At 38.0% G+C, this 23,344-nt stretch overlaps 1 protein-coding gene across 3 annotated transcripts in view; it reads left to right on the forward strand.

Annotated features, from left to right (window-relative positions):
* Positions 1 to 23,344, forward strand: part of VPS41 (VPS41 subunit of HOPS complex) — a 137,670-nt gene that overhangs the window by 89,067 nt on the left and 25,259 nt on the right. For all 3 annotated transcript variants that reach the window (XM_060781605.2, XM_060781603.2, XM_060781604.2), the window contains 10 exons: positions 4,095 to 4,224; positions 5,049 to 5,164; positions 6,340 to 6,396; positions 11,504 to 11,565; positions 12,633 to 12,714; positions 16,483 to 16,575; positions 19,933 to 20,060; positions 21,616 to 21,760; positions 22,879 to 22,920; positions 23,047 to 23,097. In XM_060781605.2, coding sequence (XP_060637588.2) covers positions 4,095 to 4,224; positions 5,049 to 5,164; positions 6,340 to 6,396; positions 11,504 to 11,565; positions 12,633 to 12,714; positions 16,483 to 16,575; positions 19,933 to 20,060; positions 21,616 to 21,760; positions 22,879 to 22,920; positions 23,047 to 23,097 — 906 coding nt within the window. The remainder of the gene's footprint in view (positions 1 to 4,094; positions 4,225 to 5,048; positions 5,165 to 6,339; positions 6,397 to 11,503; positions 11,566 to 12,632; positions 12,715 to 16,482; positions 16,576 to 19,932; positions 20,061 to 21,615; positions 21,761 to 22,878; positions 22,921 to 23,046; positions 23,098 to 23,344) is intronic.

Below are 23,344 nucleotides of genomic sequence, written 5' to 3' on the forward strand. Positions count from 1 at the left end.
TCGAAAACCACTGGGTGAATTGACATGAAATTTGGACACTACACCCCTAACAGACCAACGAATGACCATCACTCCTAAATCCCTCCCAAAAAAAAGCAGAAAGGACTTAAAAACTCAAAAAAGCTAAATGGCAATACAGTGCATGCGTGAAAACGACAGCTCCCCTAGACCAGGCTCTTTAGAGGAGGAGGATGCTCCAAATGCACTGCTTCCAAGTTGCAAGCTTGCTTCTCCTTGGCTTTCTTTGAGAGCATCCCAATCCGTACATATTTCCAATCCTCCAGATAGATAAGATATATAGACTGGATAGAGCTAGATAGTAGGTAGATAGATCAATCAAGAGGACTGCTGGAAGTTGCAGTCCAATAATAGGTAGAGAAGGAAGAAAGGAGAGAAAGAAAAAGGGAGGAGGGGACGAGGTAGAGAAAGAAGGAAGGAGAGAAGGAAAGAAAAAAAGGGAAGGAAGGAAGGAGAGAAAGAAAAAAGGAGAAAAGGAGAAGGTAGGTTGGCCACAGCAACACGTGACAGGAACAGCTAGTATATTTATATATAGCATCCGTACTTAGTGGATTTTCATTTATCACGGGTGGTCCTGGAATGTAACACCTGCGATAAGTGAGGGAACACTGTATTGTGGAGAGAGCAATATTCTTTTTTCTCCTGCCCCAGAGATAATGACATAGAGCAATGAATTCAACCTACAGGAAGAAAGCTTCCACCTATGAATAACCCCTTGGCAATAAGAGCTGTTCGACAATGAGATATACTGCCTCAAAGTATAGTGGAGTCTTCCTGAGTTTTTTAAAGAGGGGGTGAATGGCTATCTGTCAGGAGTGTTTTGGTTGTGTCTTCCTGCATGGCAGGGGGTTGGACTAGATGGCCCTTGTGGTCTCTTCCAGTTCCGTGATTCTGTGAAATATTTGTAGTCATTTAAAGAGAAGGAGAAGACAAAATTACCAAGATACTTGAACAAAGTAAATATATGAGTGAATAATTGTCAGCGTTTTGCAATGGTAGAAGTTTGGGCAATGAAAAAAATCATAGAGGAACAAAATTCCTATTGGAGGAGGATTTTCAGCGTTTTGCCCTCCTACACAGCAAATAAAAGAAGGCTATGAATATTATAATAATAATAATGATGACAACAACAACAGCATAACTATCAAGAATGAGAATACAAAGCAACATTTCTTCATCTCTTGTCAATATTCGGCTGGAGGTAATAAGAGGGAGAAGGAGTCAGATTACGAATCACCAATAGGCACTTTTCAGTTTGTATGATTTGGTCCTGTATGTCATTAATCTTCTATGTGTGGACAAATTGGAATTAAAGCTTTATTTGACGAGAGATGCACTGACATAGCACATGCTTTTAAATAAAGCTTGTAAAAATGACTAGGTGAGTTATTCTAATCAGTCTGAGTGATGTGGGAAGAGCTTCTATTTGGTATTATTGTCTCAGTTTCATGTGCCCACATAGACAAAGGATGTATTGGATCATCAGCATTTTGCAAGGGTGACTCTGGATTCTTCGTGACACATTAGCTTTACACTACAAAATGAAAGAAAGAAGGGAGAGAATGATGGAAAACCCTTGAAGTTGGAGCATTAAGAGTGGCAGATGCTCTTGATCATCTCCTTGATAGTGAACCAGCATTAGACAGCCATTGCTATAGTAACCCTGAACAACTGGGTGCACGGTGTTGCTAGGCAATGAAATGCCATTGGCTCAAGGTAACGCTCAAATCTATTGAAATCAATAGGGTCAGCTTCTGGCCCTCTTGCAGGACAGCTAGATTATTATTTTCTATTATTTTAAAGAAAGGTGCTTGTGCAGATTCTCCCTTGAGGACTTAGGCTGCAGTTCCTTTATCTGAGTGAGTCTGAGGGGAAAATCAAGCTACTACATGAAGGTAGGGATGAAGCGGATAAATAGTTTGGGGAGAGAATAGTGTGTAACCAATAAAAAAACTAATAGTATTGTTGAGTGGGGGGGTCAAAATGTACACATACACAACCCAAAAAAGGCTTTACTTTTTGGAGAAATCATTTGCAGAACTTCTGATGCTGTCCAAATAATGAAGAACATAAAACTAAGAAAGATTTCATGAATCTCTAATTATTTCAAGCAATTTGGCAGCCCAAGGCTCTGCAAATATTTTGAACTGAAACTTAAATTTAAAGTTGTTAGCTTGAGTCTAAGGAAGCCAGCATGGATCTCCAAAGAATTTTCAACTGATCTAGGATTTAAAAGGGACATGTACAAGAAATGGAAAGCAGGCAATATCACCGTAGAGTAAATCAGATCCACTGGCAATAATGTTTGAGAATTCTTGGGGAACAAGAAAGGTCCCAGCAGACTGGAGGAGGGCAAGTGCTGTTCCTATCTTCAAAAAGGGGGGGGACCCCAAACAATTACTGTCCAGTCAGCTTGACATTGATACCAGGAAAGATTCTGGAGCAGGCAGTCTGTAATCACTTAGAAAAGAATGCTGTGATCACTAAATGTCAGCATGGGCTTCTCAAAAACAAGTCATGCCAGACTAATCTTATCTCTTTTTTCGATAAAGTCACAAGCTTAGCAGATGCAGGGAATGCTGTGGATGTAGCATATCTTGATTTCAGTAAGGCCTTTAACAAGGTCCCCCGTGATCATCTTGCAAACGAACTAGTAAAATGTGGGTTGGGCAATACTACTGTTTGGTGGATTTGTAATTAGTTGTGTGACTGAACCCAAAGGGTGCTCACCAATGGTTCTTCTTCATCCTGGAAAGAAGTGACTAGTGGAGTGCCACAGGGTTCTGTCCTAGGTCAATGCTGTTCAAATATTTATTAATGATGTGGATGAAGGCTTAGAGAGCATGCCTGTCATGTTTGTAGATGACATTAAATTGGGAGGGATAACTAATACTCAAGAAGACAGGATCAAAATTCAAAATCCTTTGCAGGTTAGAGAGCTGTGCCAAAATTAACAAAATAATTTATAACAAGGAGAAATGTAGGATACTACATTTAGGCAGAAAAAAAATGAAATGCACAGATACAAGATGGGTGACGCCTGGCTCGACAACAGTGCATGTGAAAAAGATCTCGGAGTCTTAGTAGACCACAAGGGGAACAGGAGCCAGCAATGTCACATAGCAGCTAAAAAAGACAATATTTTTGGGGGCTGCACCAAAAAGAGTATAGTGTCTAGATCAAGGGAAGTCACTGTGCCCTTCTATTCTGCTTTGGTCAGACCGCACCTTGAATACTGTGTCCTGTTCTGGCCTGCAGAAGAGAAGGTTGAGATGAGATTTAAAAGGATGTTATGAGGAAGAGAGGCAGGTTTGTTTTTGGCTGCCCTCGAGACTAGTGTTGCACTCCAGGTCAGGAAAAAGCCCTCTGACACACCACATGATGAGTGAAGAAACAAATCCTCTTTTATTGAAGCTTAGTAAAATAGCCAGTAGAAATAAATGCTTCTAAGAAAAATGAGAAGGTTCCAAAAAGTACTAAGTCAGTAAAATGCAGCAACACAAAGCAATGTCCACACAAGATATAAAAGCTATCCAAGACAGTGTTTATCCAGGCAGAAATCAACAGGATGCAAAGACAATCCAAAAGGCTAAAAATCTTCACAGGAACAAGACCCCTTGAACAGGATTTCCATGGCACAAGAACTTGGTTTCCAAATGATGCTTGATCTAACATTACAAATTGAGTACAAAGATGGTGCAGCCTACATGAGGGATGGGCAGGCAGAAGCTCTTTGGGCTTCGCATCTGACTCATTGCATAAACCTTCATCTCAAGCTCCCACCTCACACATCCACACCAGCTGTTTGCACTCTAGCCAGAGCTCCCTGAATGAGCTTTTTAGGTAGCAGCATGACACATCTGTTCAATACTCTGGAGAAATGCTGTCAGTCCAAGTAATGGTTGTACTTGGCTAAACAAACTCTTTGGTTGACTCTGTATAATGTAATTGTTCATTGGCTGTTAGTGTAGGCAAATAATTAGTTGCAAAAGGAGGCAATTTATTCTTTTTGTCTGTTTTGGGGGGTATAACACACAATCTTTTCTTTGATACTAAGTGTTGTTTTCTTTTCTCAGGAAACAGAATGTTGTGCCAGACCTAGGCTTGATATCATTCAGCCATTTCCTGAATCATGTGAAGAAATCTCTTCTGATGCGCTCACAGTGAGACGCTTCCAGGAAAACGAATGCCGGGATTATTGCCTAGGTGAGGAATTTCTCGGGGGGTTTTTTCAGCCATTTTTCATGGTATTATTTTGTTGGTTCATTTGTACTTTGGGCCAGATTTCTATAATGGCAATGGTATTGCATTATGAAGGTTAGAATGGAATTAGGAATATTCTCAACAACACTATGGGCAACAGCAGAAGATTCAAGGAACCATTTTGTCCTTATACCTCTATGGTAAGCTGCATCTTCCTTAAACCTGTCTTAAACCAAAAACCAAACCAGAAGTGATATCAAGTTTCTGTTTTTCTGGTTTTGATTGAGAGTTCTTTGCATTTTGCCACTTGACTGTTGGGTGTAATTTTCGGGGTACATATGTGTTCAGGATTCATATAGGTTGGGGAAATCTGTTTGGTGTCTTGGTGAGGGGATGACAAAATGTCTCCAGAGGGTCATAGTCTGCCCAACTCTGGACTGCATTGTTAAGTTGTGAAATGTTATAGTATGATTTTAGCAAAATGTGAAATCATGGATGATAGAAATCAGATTAGAGATAGTGCTTCAGAAATGACTTCAGCCTTCCTATGGATCAGTCTGGTGGCTTCTCTTCTCTAGGCCTTTTGTTTTGGAGAAAGCGGGATGTGTTACATTTTCATTGAAGCTTTTGTATTTTTTTATGTGCAGTTTGTTTGATGAATTTATGAAACCTGGAAATCCAATATTAAAATACACATGCACAACGTATAAAAAAGTTTTATGCAGTGAGGATGAGCAGCATGTCAATGTTTCCTCCTTAGGGCAGGATAGATAGCACAAATTTATTTTAGTGGGGAATAGTTACATTGTTCACCTATTTTTTCACAGAGTATTCGGAAGGGGAATCACTTTTTTACATCATCAGTCCAAGAGATGTTGTTGTAGCCAAGGAACGTGACCAAGATGATCATATTGAATGGCTCTTGGAAAAGAAGAAATATGAAGTAATTCTTAAAACTTTTCAATTTTTAAGTCTTGCCAGTATGATAAAAAAAAATTGATGGAATGTATTGTTTTTAACTAAGTTGCTTAAATATAGGGCAGTCTTAGAATGTGGTCTAGTTTCAAGTTTTCAAAACTAATCCTTAGAACACTTCCAATATGTTTAGGTGACGGGAATCATAAAATTTCTACCCATATCTCATTGCCATACATTTGCTATAATGTCTACAGAACACATAAGAGTAAAAGTCTGCTTAGGCTTAGAACATCCTGGGTTTTTAATTTTTCTTTCAAAATTCTCAGCACTTGGAGAAGATGGGGGTGAGCAGTGAATGTTCTGATTACATCCTCATGTATTATTTTCAGTTGATCATTCTGCCCCAAGCTCATTTCCACTGCTACACCATTATTTTGTATCTATATTGTACACAGTTTTTCTTCAGTTCCATTCTGAAGCTCTGAAAATATTTAATATTTAAAAATAAAATTATTATTATTATTATTATTATTATTATTATCATCATCATCATCATCATCATCATCATCATCATCGCTACTACTGTTACTGTTATTTGTTATATGCATGAAGTGCTATTCCCCTGGGCTCTAAAGACTTTTGAGTATATTTTACCAAAAACCCTATAAGGTGTAATATACAGGAAATATCTTGGATTCTAACCCATATTAAGCTTTCGCTTTTCATTTTGGGTCACAAGATGCCAGCTCTCTTTCTGCATACACAGAGTAGTTTTGTGGAAAAGCCACAAATTAAACTTAATCGAAAATCATTTTCCTACTAGTCAGAGATTCATTCTTTCTCTTAGTTGAGTACTAAGAAAACAAATCAAGGCACCTCTTTCGACAGGTGTCTTTCTAGCAAAGGTTTTTGTTAGAAAATGAACTCCTGTGATTGTTCTTCACATGGTGCCTTCCTTCTGAAATTTGATCCTGATGTACTAATGTGGAGTGAACACAGATGGAGGCCAAACTCCTTTTTTTGTTTGTTTAGCAATTGCTTTTGTTTGAGTGTGAATTCAAAGCTGCTCATTCAGCCATGACATTAAATGTTCTCTAGTTCTTTCAAACAGGAAGCATAAAAACAAAGGCAATGTTACAGCCTTCTCTACCGAAGTTTTGAATAGTTGGTTTGGATGTCATTTTGTATTGTTTTATATAGGAGGCTTTGATGGCAGCTGAGATCAGTCAGAAGACAATTAAAAAACACAAGATTCAGGTAAGTCTATGAACTTGGTTTCTGAAATACAAAACATTTGTGAGAGAACTGAATGTTGTTCTTAGGCTAACCCAGGTGTTAGATTACTACTGCCCGTCAGCTAAATCAGGCATTAGATGCATCGTTATCATGGGACTAGTTTCCCTATCTGCATCTCCATCTGTATATCTAATACCCCTTCACTTGTTTCCCTGTTTCAAAATGTTGTATTTTTCCCTTCTCACTGTCAGAGGCAGCTAATTATATAAAGTGGCATTGGTGGTTAAGGAAATACAATTACTTACTGTAAAGATGAAGATGAAGTGCCGTTGCTACTTTTGAGTTTTTAATTAAAAAGCATTCAGTCCAAGAATATGTAAAGTCACAAAGTAGATAGTCCTTCTAAAGCAGAAAATAATATATTTGTCACTGTTTAGTTACCACTGCTAGGTTAGGTTTCTAGGCAAGTTTGAGCCACATAATATTTATGTTCTCATGAACTGACTATAACTATTCTCCTTTCTAGTTCATTAGTAGCATTACACTTAATTTTGACTATAACAGTAAACAACACAAGGAAAAATTGTAGAGTCTGCTTCTGATTTCAGTTAGCTGTATTTTACAGTTGTATAAAGAAAACCTGAACTGTGGCTAGTTATCTCTATTTAGGTAAAACAAGCCAGTTTCATAACTTACAATTAACCCAAAAGCTAAGGCTGTGTTAAGTGTTAAGCAAAAATGTTTAAAATTCTCACCCAGTTTCAGTGCGAAAGGAGAGGAGACACATACGAATACAAAGGTTATGCAGATTGATTCTCATAACATAATCCATTTCTTAGTGTTATATCTGAATAACTTGTTCAGCAAGATGTTTGTTTATAAGGCTATTGTCCTTCCAACTCTGTTGTACACCTGCAAAATGATTCTGTCAGTGTTGCCCCCAAAAAATCCTGTAAATATTTTGGGAAGACAGACAGTCTTGGGAGTCAGCTGCATTAAGATCACTAATGACCAAAAGGTCATGAGTTCAAAGCCAGCCCGGATCAGAGTGAGCTTCTGAACAAGTTTGTGTAGCTTGCTGTCAAATTTTGCAGCCCAAAAGACAGTTGCATCTGTCAAGTAGGAAATTTAGGTACTGCTTATGCAGGGAGGTTAATTTACGATGCCATAAAAATCTCCAGAAAGCATGCAAAGAATGAGGAAGTATTTAATCAGTGTTACAAATGGACAGTGAAGCGACAGCTCTCCTGGAGGCCAGAATGCCTTCATGAAAAAGCTGGAATGTTAAATAGTCTCTGTGTGTCTGTCTATATATGCTGTGTGTCTATGGTATTGAATGTTTGCCATATATATGTACATTGTAATCCGCCCTGAGTCCCCTGCGGGGTGAGAAGGGCGGCATATAAATGCTATAAATAAATAAATAAACGTCACTATTCTGGAAGAAGCAAAGACCACCAGCACTGAAGTGATGATCCTCCGCCATCAACTTCGATGGACTGGCCACATTGTCCAAATGCCCCATTGCCATCTCCCAAAACAGTTCCTTTAGTTTCAGCTCAAGAATGGAAAACAGAATGTCAGTGGTCAGCAAAAGAGATTGAAAGATGGGTTTAAAGCTAGCCTTTAAGAAATATGGCATAAACAATGAGAACTGGGAAGCCCTGGCACTTGAGCATTCTAACTGGAGGTCAGTTGTTACCAATAATGCTATGAATTTTGAAGAAGCACAAATAGAGGGTGAAAGGGTGAAATGTGTCAAGAGGAAAGCGCATCAAGCAAACCCTTGGCGGGACTGCCTTCCATCTGGAAATCAATGTCCTCATTGTGATAGACCATGCCAATCCAAAATTGATCTCTACAGTCACTTATGGACGCATCACCAAGACTCTACTTCTGGAAGACAATCATATTTGACCACGATGATGATGATCTGAACTTGGCCATCATGAATTTGACAGCATGCTCAGTAACTTATCTGGAGGGTTAAAGGAAAAGGGTGAAGAAGAAGAACTACTACTACTACTACTACTTTAATTTTCTACACCGCATCCATCTCCCCGAAGGGACTCGGGGCGGCTTACATGGGGTCAAAGTTCAAGGCAGAATACAATTAAAATAAAGCAAAAACAATTAAGACAGCATAAATACAACGTAAAACAACATAACAATAATAGCTAGCAACAACAATAACAACAGACTGATTTTGGATGGGGGTGAGGAAGGACCACTACATGAACTAGTTAAAGGATAAGTGGTTTCGTAGGGTGGATTTTTTTTTTGTCGTGTCAGGAGTGTCCTGTTGTGAGAGAATTGGCCGTCTGCAAAGACGTTGCCCAGGGTACGCCAAGATGATTTTGATGTTTTATCATCCTTGTGGGAGGCTTTTCTCATGTCCCTGCATGAGGAGCTGGAGCTGATAGAGGGAGCTCATCCGCCTCTCCCCGGATTCGAACCTGCGACCTGTCGGTCTTCAGTCCTGCCGGCACAGGGTTTTAACCCACTGCGCCACCGGAGGCTCCACGTAGGGTGGATAACAATGTATAACAATGTAGAAATATCATGGAAACAGAGTAAATTAACAGGATCAGTTAATATAGTATAGGAAATCAAGATTGAATGACAAGCGTATGCACACTTTACAACCTATGGACCCCAGTGGACAAAGACCTGGCCTGGTTGTGAACTTGAATCTATGAACTTTCCAGATAGCCTTGGATACAGATCACTCTGATTATCAATCAATCACCACTATAAATGGAGTAATAGTGGCAAATCCCACACCATAGTATTGGGAAGGGGTGAAGAGTCAGAAAATAGTTTTCATCAACAAGAACCTTATAGATCTTCAGAGAATGAATGTAAAACTGGCACTGATGTTTTCCTCACTCCATCTGCAGTGGCTATTTCACCCTGCCTCTCCAAGGTCAAGAAAAAGAAATAATGATGCAGCTTCAATGTTGTATCTGCTTTCTTTCTTTTTCTTTTTTTTGAGAGCTGACAAGCATGCAGATGCAAATCCATTCTTTATTCACACAGCTGCTATAAATAATTTTTCATATTAACAGCTTTTGTGTTTAAATTTCATTTGACGTATTCTGTCCGACAGTTAAATGTTCCCCACAGAGCTTTTAGTGAAGTAAGTCCCGGAACAGAGAATCATCATCAATTTTAACTACTTGGGAGTTTTTCTCTTTCCCTTGGATGCATTAGATTTTACTGTTGCTACATATCTTCATAAGAAATGCGTGGCATTGGGTGACAGGTGGGGACATTTTGAATGCAAGTTAGCAGACTGCAAATTAAAATGCAGGAAAATGCAAAATAATATTCCACAGAAAGAGTGGTGTCAATATCACAAGGCTAGACTCAAAAGGACAAAGTTGAAGTACTTTGGCCACATCATGAGGAGACAGCAAAGCCTAGAGAAGACAATTATGCTGGGGAAAATGGAAGGTAAAAGGAAGAGGGGCCGACCAAGGGCAAGATGGATGGATGGCATCCTTGAAGTGACTGGACTCACCTTGAAGGAGCTGGGGGTGGTGACGGCTGACAGGGAGCTCTGGCGTGGGCTGGTCCATGAGGTCATGAAGAGTCGGAGACGAATGAACAACAACAACAGACTCAAAAGTTAAGACATTTTGAAGAGATTGATAGAATTCATGAAAACAGGAAAAGAATCATTACAGTTATCATTTGTTCACTTGGTGTCCTCTATGTCTTGGGCTTATTACCACCCCACTTCCTGAACAGTCTCCAGCAGCTTGAGTCTCCATCGGATGGTAAAGTTCTAGACACTCCACCTACAACTTTACGAGCCCAAAGCAACTGTGAGCAAGCCTCAGACAATGCTTTGAAGATTGTTCCCTTTTTTTCAGGGCATCAGCATCCTCCACACATTTGATGCAATTGCTCCAGTCATTCCCAACATCGAATGGCCGTTCCCCCTACCACTGTCACTCCCATCATGGGCATCATTGATCCCAACTTATCTTGTCCCTGTTGTGGGATTTGCCAGCTGTTAGGATTTCTGGGAATTGAAGGCAAAACATCTGGGAACCCACGTTTTGAGAACCACTGTTCTATAGCAGAGTTTGAGAGACACTGCTCTAGAACAGTGGTTCTCAAACTCTGCTCCTCCAGGTGTTTTGGACTTCAGCTGCTAGAAATCCTATCTAGTTTACCAACTGTTAGGAATTGTGGGAGCTGAAGTACAAAACATCTGGAGAAGCACAGTTTGAGAAACTGCTCTAAAGAAACACCTGTGGTCCACTGCTTGAACTTCTCTCCACCTAACATTCAACCAGCTCTAGTAATGGCAGAGCCCATGATTGAACCCAGCAAACCCTCTCAGGGGCACGATTCCACTCCGTCAATATGGTCATCACCATCAAGACGTTATGACTACCTACTGGCATTGGATAATAACTGCTCTTCCACTTCTTCAGCCTCTTGCTCTGATGCTTTGCCAAAACCCCTGGTTGTCAGTTTGCTCCCTAATCTTTGCCTCTGTGTATGATGGGAGACTGAAACTCCTCATCCAAAGTGTCATGATTGTTCCCCATCTGAAACTACCAGGTGACAACTATCTAGCCATGGGTGCACCATTTGGATACATCATACATACATACATACATACAATATACTATATGTAGGGCTGAAAGGATTAAAGTGGTGTTCTTTGTCCCTTGATAAGAAATACATATTTTGTTCATTGAGGAACCCAACAAATCCTTAGATTTAGTGACATTTTAATGTGCCTACCTTGTTCCTAATAATGTGTTTTTACCTATGTGGACTTTTAGACAGAGCTAAAAGTATTTAGAGTATTTCATAGAAGGGATGATTTTGTTCCTCCTCAAATCTCCAGAAACAAGGTGAGGAAGAATATACTTTCATCAGAACCCACAGGGAAAAATAGTTCAAGAAACAGTTTATTGGCTTTTGTTTTGTTTTGTTTTTTAAAGTGCCTTGATTATACCCAAAAGACTTCGTGCATTATCAAGGAACTGTCATTTTGGGACACCATGCTAATCACTTGGTTGCAAATGTCAATGTCTTTTATGCTGAATGATGCATAAAGTTTTAAAAACTTAATTCTAATTAATTGTATTTGTTTTCATTAAAGGACATAGGTTTAGCCTATATTAATCATCTGATGGAAACTGGAGATTATGATCTGGCAGCACGGTAATGTTTTAAGTTTGTATAAGTTCTAGGGAGGAGGCATCTACTTCTGTGATTTTGTATGAATTGGGGTGGGAAAAGAGCCCTATGATTGTATGCGCGCACTCTCTAGTACAGATTGCTGTACTACAGATTGATCATCTCTTATTTGAAATTCCAAAATTGACCACATGGGTGGCTGAGATAGTGAAACCTTTGCTTTCTGATGGTTCAGTGTAACCATACTTTCTTTAATGTATAAAGTTATGTAAAACATCGACAAATTGTGTTTAGGCATGGGTCCTATGTCCAAGATATCTCATTATGAATATGAAAGTATTCCAACCCCCCTCCCATCTGAAATACAGAACATTTCTGATCCCAAGCATTTCAGATAAAGGATACCCAGTTTATGTATTGATACTTATGTTATTATAATATGTAGGCCACTTAGGTGCAGCGAGTTAAACCACTAAGCTGCACAATTTGCTGGCTGGAAGGTCGGCAGTTCAAATCCACGGGATGGAGTGAGCTCCCATTGCTAGCCCCAGCTTTGGCCAACCTAGCAATTTGAAAACATGCAAATGTGAGTAGATTAATAGGTACCACTTCAGCAGGAAGGTAACAGCGCTCCATGCAGTCATGCCAGCCACATGACCTAGGAGATGTCTTCAGACAGTGCCAGCTCTTTGGTTTAGAAATGGAGATGAGCACCACCCCCCAACTAGACTTCATGTCAAGAGGAAACCTTTGCTTTTACCTTTAATATGTAGATTATTTTATTACAACACAAATACTGAATGCTGTTAGCACAAATAATAATGATGAAAGGACAAATGCAGCTGATTACTCAGTAGCGTTTTGCTCTTGTAACCCCCTATACCTTTGATTCATGTAAGAAGTGAATGTTCCATTAATTCTGAGAACTTAATGTGTATAATGTATTCTAGTTGCTGATGGTGGCTTCAGTGAGAAGGGGTAATATGACAAATGATTCCAAATAAATCATTATGCAAATAATATAAATAAGGTTCTTGAAAGGAAACTGTTCTATTCATAAACTCTCCTTTGTGTATTTCTTTCCAATTCAGAAAATGCCAGAAAATACTTGGCAAGAATACAGATCTATGGGAATTTGAAGTACATAGGTTCAAAGAAATTGGGCAGCTTAAGGTAGGTATGGTTACATCCCCATCCCAGTAAATTAGTTGGCTAGACTGCCTCCCAGAGGCTTACAGAATTGTACATATGTGACTGAGTGAAACTGAGTGTAGCTCACCACGTGCAAAGATAACAAATGATGTGGGTGGTTTGTTTTAGTTCAATGTAAGACAATTCAAAGCTTCCACCAACACTTTTTCTCAGAGAGAATGTTCACAAAAATCAAGCCTACATTCATAGTGCTTGCATCACATAAAATATGTGCCTGTACGAATCTGTATGCACATACTGTAATTGTTGCATAACAGTCACACTTTTCCTCTTTTTTACTGAAAAGGGGGGTTGTGACTATTACGCAATAAAATTGACTTTGATTCTCTGGTTTTTGTTCTTTTAACAAAATTAACTGCCTTACTGCTGAAAACAGGAGGAGAGGGAGGGAGTATTCTTCCTTCCTTCTTTGTTTCTCCAAAGGCAAGGCAGTTTACAAAATCTGAAACTAAGCTCTTTGTAGAAAGGAGGAAGAAAGGAGGTCTCAATTTCAGGGTTTTTAAACTGCCTTGCCTTGGAGGAAGGAGGAAAAAATGAAGCTCCAGAGATCTTCGTTTCATAGTTTTTAAACTCCCTTGCCTCTGGAGAAGGGGAATCTCAGCCCTAAATGGCTCTGTGACTATTATGCAAGGGACACAGAAATACCCGTTTCTCCCACCCAAAAATGGGGATGTGGCTATTATGTGATTGCGACTATTATGCGATGAAATATGTTATTCCTCTTACACAGGATCACTGCTTGGGAACTAGAATAATATGTGCTTTAAGTCAAAAACTTAACTTGATGTTTCCTGCAAGATTTTTTTTTAAATAACACAAACTGTTACAAATATGTTCTTGACATTGTTTAACATTTTAGCATAATCTACAGATTTCTTGTTTTCATACAAGTGATCACATGTCAGGAGAGACAGCTAAAGTGTGCCCACATGCATGTTGACATTTTCTTTTTTTCTTTCTCACAGTTGTATTGTTCATAGGGGCTTATGTTTAAGAGAAAAGGACATAGAGGGATCTATAGCCTTGTGACTCACATGGTTATAGCATATCCTTTGAGTCATTAACAAAAGCTCCATAAACTAATTCAGCATCAATAAATATTACCATTTTTTAATGCACGGGAACTATTTTTGCTGCATCTTGTGGATTATTGGCACAGCCAACAAAGTTTTTGAACAGACTGTGTTTCTTAGCAAACATTTAAGTTAATAAATTGCCCGTGTCCTGCACCTCAAAGAGTATCACTTCCTGAAATTCAGATAACGTTTATGCACATGCTCATCTTTTCCCCCCAAGTTTTATGTCTTCCTATTCAAACCCAATGAGCCAAAAGAGACATATTATTAAGATCTTCCAGCAGGTGGTCCTTTGCTGTTTTTTGAGCTGTTAAATTTCTGTTCCGGAGTTCGTAGGTGTTGCCGCATTATAGCTTTTCTCATAACATCTCCCTTCTTATCGAATTAGAAAAAATAGAGGGAGAAGCTTCAACACATTGATGGGGTTTGGGGGGAATGATGTACACTTTACCATTTGAACATAATCTCTCAGGTTAGTTCCACTCCAATAACACATCTCACAATACGTGTTGTTAAAATTGTGATGTGTTGTTTTCACCATCACCACTCCCTTTTGAATTTATTTCTTACCTGGATGTGATTGTCTTCCACAGATATCTCCACTTATGCCATCCAGCAGACTGTGAAATGTAGAAAATATTTGTAGGTTTTCCCAAAAGCATCTCGGTTAAATTATTGCTTTTCTAAACAGTGGGTTGTTTCCCCATTGCTGAAAACCCATTTCAGAAAGACAGAAGGAACTCTGTGATAAGGCTACTCACTTGCAACCTGCAATGTTAGAACAAGGTGTTCTTAACATCTGTTGTGATCTATTCTGCCATAGGCAGCGGTCAACATTAATATTCATGTATTTGTAGTATAATTAGACAAAATAATTTTTCTTCTGTTTTATGTAACATTGTGATTTTTAGGGCTTGACTCAAGTCTCAAAATAGTTTAATTACTTTTGACTTCGTCTGTTTTGTTTTGCATCGTGCTGCATTGAGAATTGGAAAAAGTTTTCATCTACTTTGGTAATGTGTTCTATATCAGAATGGAACTGGACTTAGTTTTGGACAAAACATATGATTTAGTTAACTATTGAATTATATCCTTTCTACTAAAATGGATTTCAGGGTATTTTACAATAATGAAATAAACAGATATAAAGTACAACATTATAATATTATCAACATAAATCAATGATTAAAAACAAATTATTTAAATATACTTCAGTAACAAAGAAGCAAACAGTAGCCACCAATCCCAACTTATTTTTGCAAACGTGTCCGCTGAAAAGCCAAAAGCCTTTTGAATAAAAATGTCTTCACCAGCAGAAAGACAACAGAGATGCTGTTAACCTGATTTCCTTCAGCAAAGAGTTTGACGACATAAGATCAATTACAAAGGAGGCTATCTTTCAGATTCCTATGAACTGTTTACTTTAAATTGTGTCACAAATGGAGCAGTAGCTACTGAATCTGTTGCAGAAAAGGAGCAAAATGGAATAAATCATTGCATAGCAATTTTGAACTAGTAGAATTTGCTGGACACCATTGAATGGCTGTCCCAATAGGCCAAACTGGATGTCACTAAAATACATGTCACCATGATCTGACATTTCTTACAATTGGTGAAATTGCCTTATTATTATTATTATTATTATTATTATTATTATTATTATTAATCACCTCCTTTCAGCTCGAGGCTGGGCATAGCATAGTTAAATACATATTTCCTTTGTGCAAATATGTCTACAAACTTTACTCAAACTGCAGAATGTCTCTTGATAGACCTTTCTATTGACTGACTAAGGGAACATCTCTTATTTAGATGAAGTTTCTAATTGTTTGCCAATACACAGTCCTTTATTGACATCAGACACCAATTTTGGAATGGAAAGTCTTCCTTGGATTTAGAACAGGGTTGGGAAATGTACAGTCCTTTGTCTGTCACTACACTGCAATTCCATGCCTGCTCTCATCATTAGCTGTGTTAACTAGACCTGATGCAATTTACATATCAAACATCTGAAGGGTCACATGATTTCTTACTTGGATTTATATAGAGCTCAAGAGTAACTGTTTTCTGCATGCAGGTGGCACCAGACATCCAGCTCTGGTGACATTCCAGTGATGTCACACATTAAATAACCTAAGAGAGAAAATGGAACCTTGAGATTGGAAATATGTGACTTATTGAATGAGATGAGAGAATTGCTGCTTTTCTCACTTAAAAATTGCTGTAAAGTACAATCCAAAAGAGCCTTTTTTTCTTATTGACTAAAGAACTGAGATTCTAGATCTTTATGACACTGGCAGCTACAGCAACTGCTCTTATTCAGAAAAGAACAGAGCTTGCATCAGAAGCAAAATTGCTTTTGTTTATCAAAAATGAATGAAAGATAAAATACTAGGTGACTGTGATTTCCCCAGATGCAAGTGAATAAATGGCAAGTGTGCCCTCCACTCTTCATAAGGAGGTTGACAGATCACCTTCTTTGTAGCAGTCCCAAAGAGGCAACATATATTCAAACCTCAAGTTTTTCAGATCTCTGGTGGATCACCATATGTGACTGAAGGGCTACTTGCATAACATATACATTAATAGTGGTAGAATTTTATATTTTCATAAATGAAGAATGGGTGATATTTTGTTCTGTTTTCTCCTTTAGGCTATCAGCCGCTATTTGCCAAGACGGGATTCAGTCCTGAAGCCATTCATCTATGAAATGGTCCTCCATGAATTTTTGGAGAGTGACTATGAGGTACTATCTAAATGCCATTGACCTAATTCTAAGCTAGTATCTCCATTGCTAAAGCAGAAGTCAGGATGAGGTACACATCTATCATAAAAATACTCAGGTGCACCTAATTTTAACATTAACTTCAACTCTATAAATGTGCCAAGAATTTTATACGAGATTGACAGCAGAAACGCAACAGCACAGTAGTGCTGTTCATATCTAAGAAATCCAGAGATCCAGCTCTCACTATATCTGTGCAAAGTGCACTGAACCACCACAGGAGATACTACGTAGACAATCTTTAAGATGGTAGAAGATCTCTATCCTATCTCCAGTCCATTAGAATTTGGTGCTAGACAGGTTGCCACTTAGTAATGTTTTACCTTTTCAAAATGTCATTGAGATAGCGCAGATCTGTAAATATTAATCCATCTCAGTTTGAATTAATGAACAAAATAGTTGTTTGTTTCTGTAGGATATGAAATTCATCTTTGATAAAATGTTGCAAAAATAACCATCATTAAATAGCATTGCCCTAAATTTATTGTTCATCCCAATTAGAATCATCCCATTGACTCAGCAAAAAGATAGTCATACAAGCTAGCAGTTGTCTCAGCAGGATTATGCTAGTTAGGCTGATGTGTGCTGAAGCAAGGCATGCTTACTGATTCCCCTTAACCTCGAATGATATAAAAATAATGGTTTTTTTATACCATCCACCAACCTCTTGCTTGGTTCATAATGACATTGTTTCTGGATATGCCTGGGAATTTTTGCTGGATTTACAGCCTTGTTTTTATGGTGGATCTGTGCTTTCCTTCTTATTATGCTAGTCATTGAATGACAGGTGAAACTCTTCTGTGAGAAGCAAAAATAAAGGGTAGTAGAAATAGGATTAGAACCCTGAATGCAAATAATAAAAGCAAAGAAATAAAAAAGGAACAGAAGAGTTGAACAGGAGACCTCATCCACAAGATCTGAGAAATGAAAGGGAAATTCAAAGAAAAAAATGTACACCATGTGGCCAACAGAAAGAACACATTCTGTGGGCAAAATTTAAAAGATGATTAAAGCAGTACGCTGAAGAATTTATTTATTTATTTATTTATTTATTTATTTATTTATCATATTTGTATATTGCCTTTCTTAGCCCGGAGGCGACTTAAGGCAGTTCACAGTGAGCAACAATTAAAAGACAATTAAAACAGTCATAAATACTATTAAAACATTTAGCATATAGTATAAAAACAGTACAAAGCAAAAAACAAAAACAAAACATTATCATAAGTGTCTTCTTACCAAAGTCATTATCCAATTGCCTCGTCAAGTTGTTCAATGATTTCATATTTACCAGTAAGAAAGATGAAAAGGTGACATTCATTCATAGAAGCTTTTGTAGATGAACCCAGTTTTGGAAAGGCAAGTGGAAGCCTTTCTAAAAGGCACTAGAGAGAAATAAATCATCAAAAATTAATGCCATACCAATAGAGCTGCTTCAAGCTGTAGATATGGAATCGATTCAAATTCACACAAATATTACCTCTCATTGCAGCTTGAGGGTGGGCACAACATAGTTAACTACATGTTTCCTTTATGTAAGAAATATAAAAACAAAACAGTGGTGTACAGATTGGAAATACTAAATAGACTCCAATCCCCAAGAAGAGAAACACATGAGATGGAGTAACCATCAGGGTGTTGCGTTAATCTCCCATGCAAACAAAGTGATCTTAAAAATTTTGTAAGAAAGGTTTTTACCATATATAGATCAACAAATGCCAGATGTCCAAGCTGGATCCAGAAAAGCAGAAAGTAATATGGAAAACATACACTGGAAAATAGAATGCATCAAAGAACTTCAGAAGAAAGAGCTCATAGGTCATGAAAAACCATGGAAGAAGAGTGTGTCCCAACATTTTTTTTTTCTTGTGAGTAACCCTGTTCAGGACAGAGTACTATCAGGACTGAATATGGAGAAATATAATGTTTTCGAAATAGCTAGGGAGTCAGAAAAGTTTGCATATATAATCCAATATCAAATTTAGAATAATCTATGCTGTAGTATTTCTGATTTTTGTTTATTTTTATGATAGGTTGTTGTAGGCTTTTTCAGGCTATATGGCCATGTTTTAGAGGCATTATCTCCTAACGTTTCGCCTACATCTATGGGCAAGCATCCTTGCCATAGATGCAGGCGAAACTTCAGGAGAGAATGCCTCTAGAACATGGCCATATAGCCCGAAAAAAACCTACAACAACCCAGTAATTCCAGCCATGAAAGCCTTCGACAATACATTGAACTTCTCTACGGGGAGAAACTGTTCCAAGACACACGAAAATTGGAAAAAACTAAGGACCAGGAAAGCACATCTACTGTGCTCCCTGACTTTCCTTCTACGCTGCAGAGACACAGATTTCTCGCAGCCAAAAGGACTTTCAAAACACCACAGGCTCACCAAGATGCTTGCCATAGATGCAGGTGAAACATCATGAAACAGCCATGAAAACCTTCGACAATACATTTTTGTGATAGCTTGATAATGAAGGGTGACAGAAGAAAAATAATATGAAATATGGTACTACATAAAATTCTTGAAAACCCATGGACCAGCCATAGTGAGAAATGGATGAGTCATAGACTAATGAATTCTGAAGTCACACTCGAAACTGTTGTTGAAACTATTATACTTCAGTCATATCATGAGATGATACGACCCGTTAGAAAAAACAAAGCTTGGTCATGTGAGTGGTTGTAGTAAAAGAGGAAAACTCATTATAGGTGGATAGGGTCACTCAAGGAAGTCCAGCCCTGAGTGTATAAGGCATAGAATCATAGAGTTGGAAGAGACCACGCAGGCCATGTAGTCCAACCCCTCGCCATGCGAGAAAAGCACTGTTGTGTGCAGTTGCTAAGAACGTCATGTTAATTTATTTTCATCAATATCATAAGTATCCATTTAGAAGAGAGGGCCTCTATCATACACAGAAAATAGAAATGTCATAAGTATGAGGTGCTATTTATTATTCAATAAATAATGCAGGATGGATGGCTAGCACTGGCCAACACTGGCCTCAAATGCTATCCCTGTTTCTTAGTATACTTTGGCCTGCTGATTCCAAAAATGGCACTAGTTTCCTCCTATCAACTTCTTTAATTTTTGAGAGACAGAATATATGGCATCTACCAGTTGCCATCTGTTCACCCACAGAAAACCTAATAACTATGTCTTAAAAATCGTCGCAGATGAACCATATCCAACGCAATTTTCTGAATCGGTGCCCCAAATAATCCCAGGTGAAGCCTAGACCCCAAGGGGGAAAAAATACTTGTTAGTATGTTTTTCTACACAAAATTGAAAACAACATTTTTCTTTTAAGGGATTTGCAACGTTAATTAAAGAATGGCCTGGAAATCTCTATAATAATACAATAATAGTCCAAGCAGTTGTAGACCATTTGAAGAAAGATCCACAGAATAGGACATTGCTGAAAACTCTGGCAGAATTGTAAGTATGGTACATTGTTCAAGTGCTTCTTTTCTCTTTTTTGAAACAAATCAGTTGCAGTTCCCTTTTGTACATTATTGTTTGTGTCTCCTAGTTTTTTCCTTCTCCTATTCAGCCTAATTTTTCCAGGGAATAAGTTAAATGTTTTGATAAAGTTATTTTGAAATACGTTGCACCAGTGGAAGTCTCATTTGGGACACTCAGCAGTAACTTATCTTCTGTGTCACAAGTGTTGTTTTCCTGCTTCAAAACAGATTTTGCAACCTGACTACAAATCTGTGGTGGATCATACCAATGGTCTTTGCCATTAGAGTTTGTTTTGTCATTGCTGGAACCAGATATCCATCACACCTATGAGCTTGATCAAGGCCTAACTGTCCCATCACTGACGGGAATGGCTTTAAACCTGTATAAGTGCACAGTTCTAGGGCTTAGGTGATGAAAAATGAGATTTGGTTTGAGGCTTCATTGCTATTGCTAGCAATGGTAGTGATTGTTGTGCACCTTCAAGTAACTTCTTATATATGGTGACCAAACATATCAAAGGCTGGTCTAAATCAAAGGCTAGTCAAGTCCTGGTTCTAAATGTAGTAGCATGACTGATGGGGTTTTAAATGTTTATTTGTAAGACTGCCTAATATAGCAACCCATGTGTCAGCTTATTTTATAAGAATATACCTTTTGAATACAACATCATTTTCTCCACACCTCTTAAAATCAGTAATGATTCAGTTCTGTTTCTTTGTTCTTTCTAAACTCTTCATTTTACAATATAAAGGAAATGGTCATCCATTGGTTTTAATAAATAATTAAATGTTCAGGTGGAAAGGAGTATGGGAAACTTTACATCAGCAAAAGATAAATAAATCATCGAAATGACAGCACAAATTTTCCACCTTGTAGGGTTTTAATTTCTGTAGTAAAGTCATTCTCATATTGACGTTAAAACTTTCTGTTGATCCTTAGTGATGGGAAAAGGTGGAAGAAATCTTGCCCTGCTTTTATGTGTGTTTCATTCCCTTCTGTTTCTACATATTAAAAGCTATCCCCACTTTTTATATATTTCTTGACCTCAGCCAAAGGCAAGTGCAGTCACTGTAGCTTGGGGTTCCTGTGTTTCATTGTGATTATTTTGAACTGTATTCCTCTTTTGGGGTTGTTTGTCTGGGGGGGGGGGGGGGGGAGATTGGCCGATAGGAATGCTTTAAGTGTGGTCAACCTGAGTAATACAAGAAATAAGACAATTTCAGGAGATACCTCTATCTAGCTATCTATTCCTTTAAATTGAGCTGAAACTCTTTACTATTCAAGTTGTTGACTACCCTTGAAGTATTTCTTAATCAGAAGATAGGCCATGAGTTATGGATCATTGGCACGAATGTATGGAAGAAAATTAAAGAAAAAAATGGCACCCAATTGCTTTTTATACATATATATAAGAAGTGTTTCCCATTATTCCAAATGATAGTAGAATATTGTGTTCACCTTTGAGTGAATGGCTTTTTTCAAAGTTTGACAGCCAGGTATGTTTGTAACATATGATCCCCTTTATCAGGTACACCTATGACCAACGCTACAGAAAGGCTCTTGAAATTTACCTCACACTGAGACATAAAGACGTTTTCCAGCTGATCCACAAACACAATCTTTTCAGCTCCATCAGGGACAAAATTGTTCTGCTAATGGAGTTTGATTCCGAGGTATGATGGCTTTCAAGTGGGGTTTTTAACACTTTTTTGTCTGTAAGAATTTGAACTGAGTAAAAATGTAATTTAACCATTCAAGCTTTATATTTTGGATAAAGTCTGACATGTAAAAATTGAGACAACCAAATAGTTGAGTAAATGTTGTATTTCCAACAGCTTTTTTTACAAGGTTTATTCCTTATTTCTGCTAGAGATCTGTAAGTTTCTAAAACTGTGGTCACATAAGACTATGAAAATAATCATTTTTTTATTACATGCATCCATAAAACTTTAAGGAAATGTTCATTTGCAATCAGCATAAACAAGACAGAGACCAGACATAAGACATTTGAAATTAGCATTTGCTGATTGAATCCTATAGAAAGCAAAATGAACCCTATATAATACATAATGAATTATCATTGTTTGAGGCATGGGGCATGCACATCACATATACAATGTAGATATTCTCTACATGTTTCAACTGCATTGTTGGCTAACTTACTATTGAAAGGCTCCACAGAAATCAAATTGGACTAAAGAAATAAAATGTGTCTGCTATGGCAAATTCCCAGTTGGACAAAAACGTATAGCATAGGGAAAACATTTGAATCATCAGGTCTGCTTTCACTTTGTCCACTCAGTTGCTGTTTCTCAAGTTTCTATCTGAGTAGATGTAGACATTTTGTATTCTACATCCTCTTCAGTTTTGATTCTCTCTAGAGAGGAAACTTCCCTTGCCTTTCTTGCCATGAGAAAAATAAATATTGAAGGTTTATTGGAATTAATGACCTAGAGTCATATAATCATAGAGTTGGAAGATGTCTCATGAGACATCAAACCACCTGCTCTGTGCAGGATCTCCAGCTAAAATATGTCCAGCTATCCAGCCTCTTTTTGAAGACACCTGAATAAGGTGACACCACCACCTCTCTTGGTGATTGGTTCCATTGCTGAACTGCTTATACTGACAAGAGGATTCTTCTAATGTTTAAGAAGCAGTGTCATAAACCACATAGCAATGTGTGTTGTCCATAAGACAGAGAGAACGTTAAAAATCTGTATCCAGGTATTATTATTTTTAAAACATATTTCACACATCTCTTTCCTTTCATGAACTTCTTTGGTTTCAGAAAGCCGTTGACATGCTTTTGGATAATGAAGATAAAATCTCTGTAAGTATAACTATTCAATTATTCTGTTATTGGTATGTTGCCTCCTGTCATCACTTCTAATTGATGTGAGTAGGGTATTGCCACATTAGTATCCACAACTTATGCCTCAATTCTCTTTCCTTTTAGATTGATAAAGTTGTGGAGGAATTAAATGACAGGCCTGAATTGCAGCATGTGGTATGTATGGTGGTTTTGGCATGGGCCTCTTAACAGGTGTCATTTGAAACAGAAAAATATTTCTACTTGAAGACATCCAAATAACACCTCAGGTAAAAGCGAATTATTTCAGGACAAAGCAGGAAAACCCTGCTTTATCCTGAATTAATTAGATACCTCATTAGACCCAGGCCATCCTGAAAGGCCCAGGTCTAATGGGGTAAGAGCCCTGTGGTGACTGACTACTGGGTTCTCCCTGGGGCCAGTC

This window comes from Anolis sagrei, chromosome 6, assembly GCF_037176765.1.
Source record: "Anolis sagrei isolate rAnoSag1 chromosome 6, rAnoSag1.mat, whole genome shotgun sequence".
Classification (NCBI taxonomy): domain Eukaryota; kingdom Metazoa; phylum Chordata; class Lepidosauria; order Squamata; family Dactyloidae; genus Anolis; species Anolis sagrei.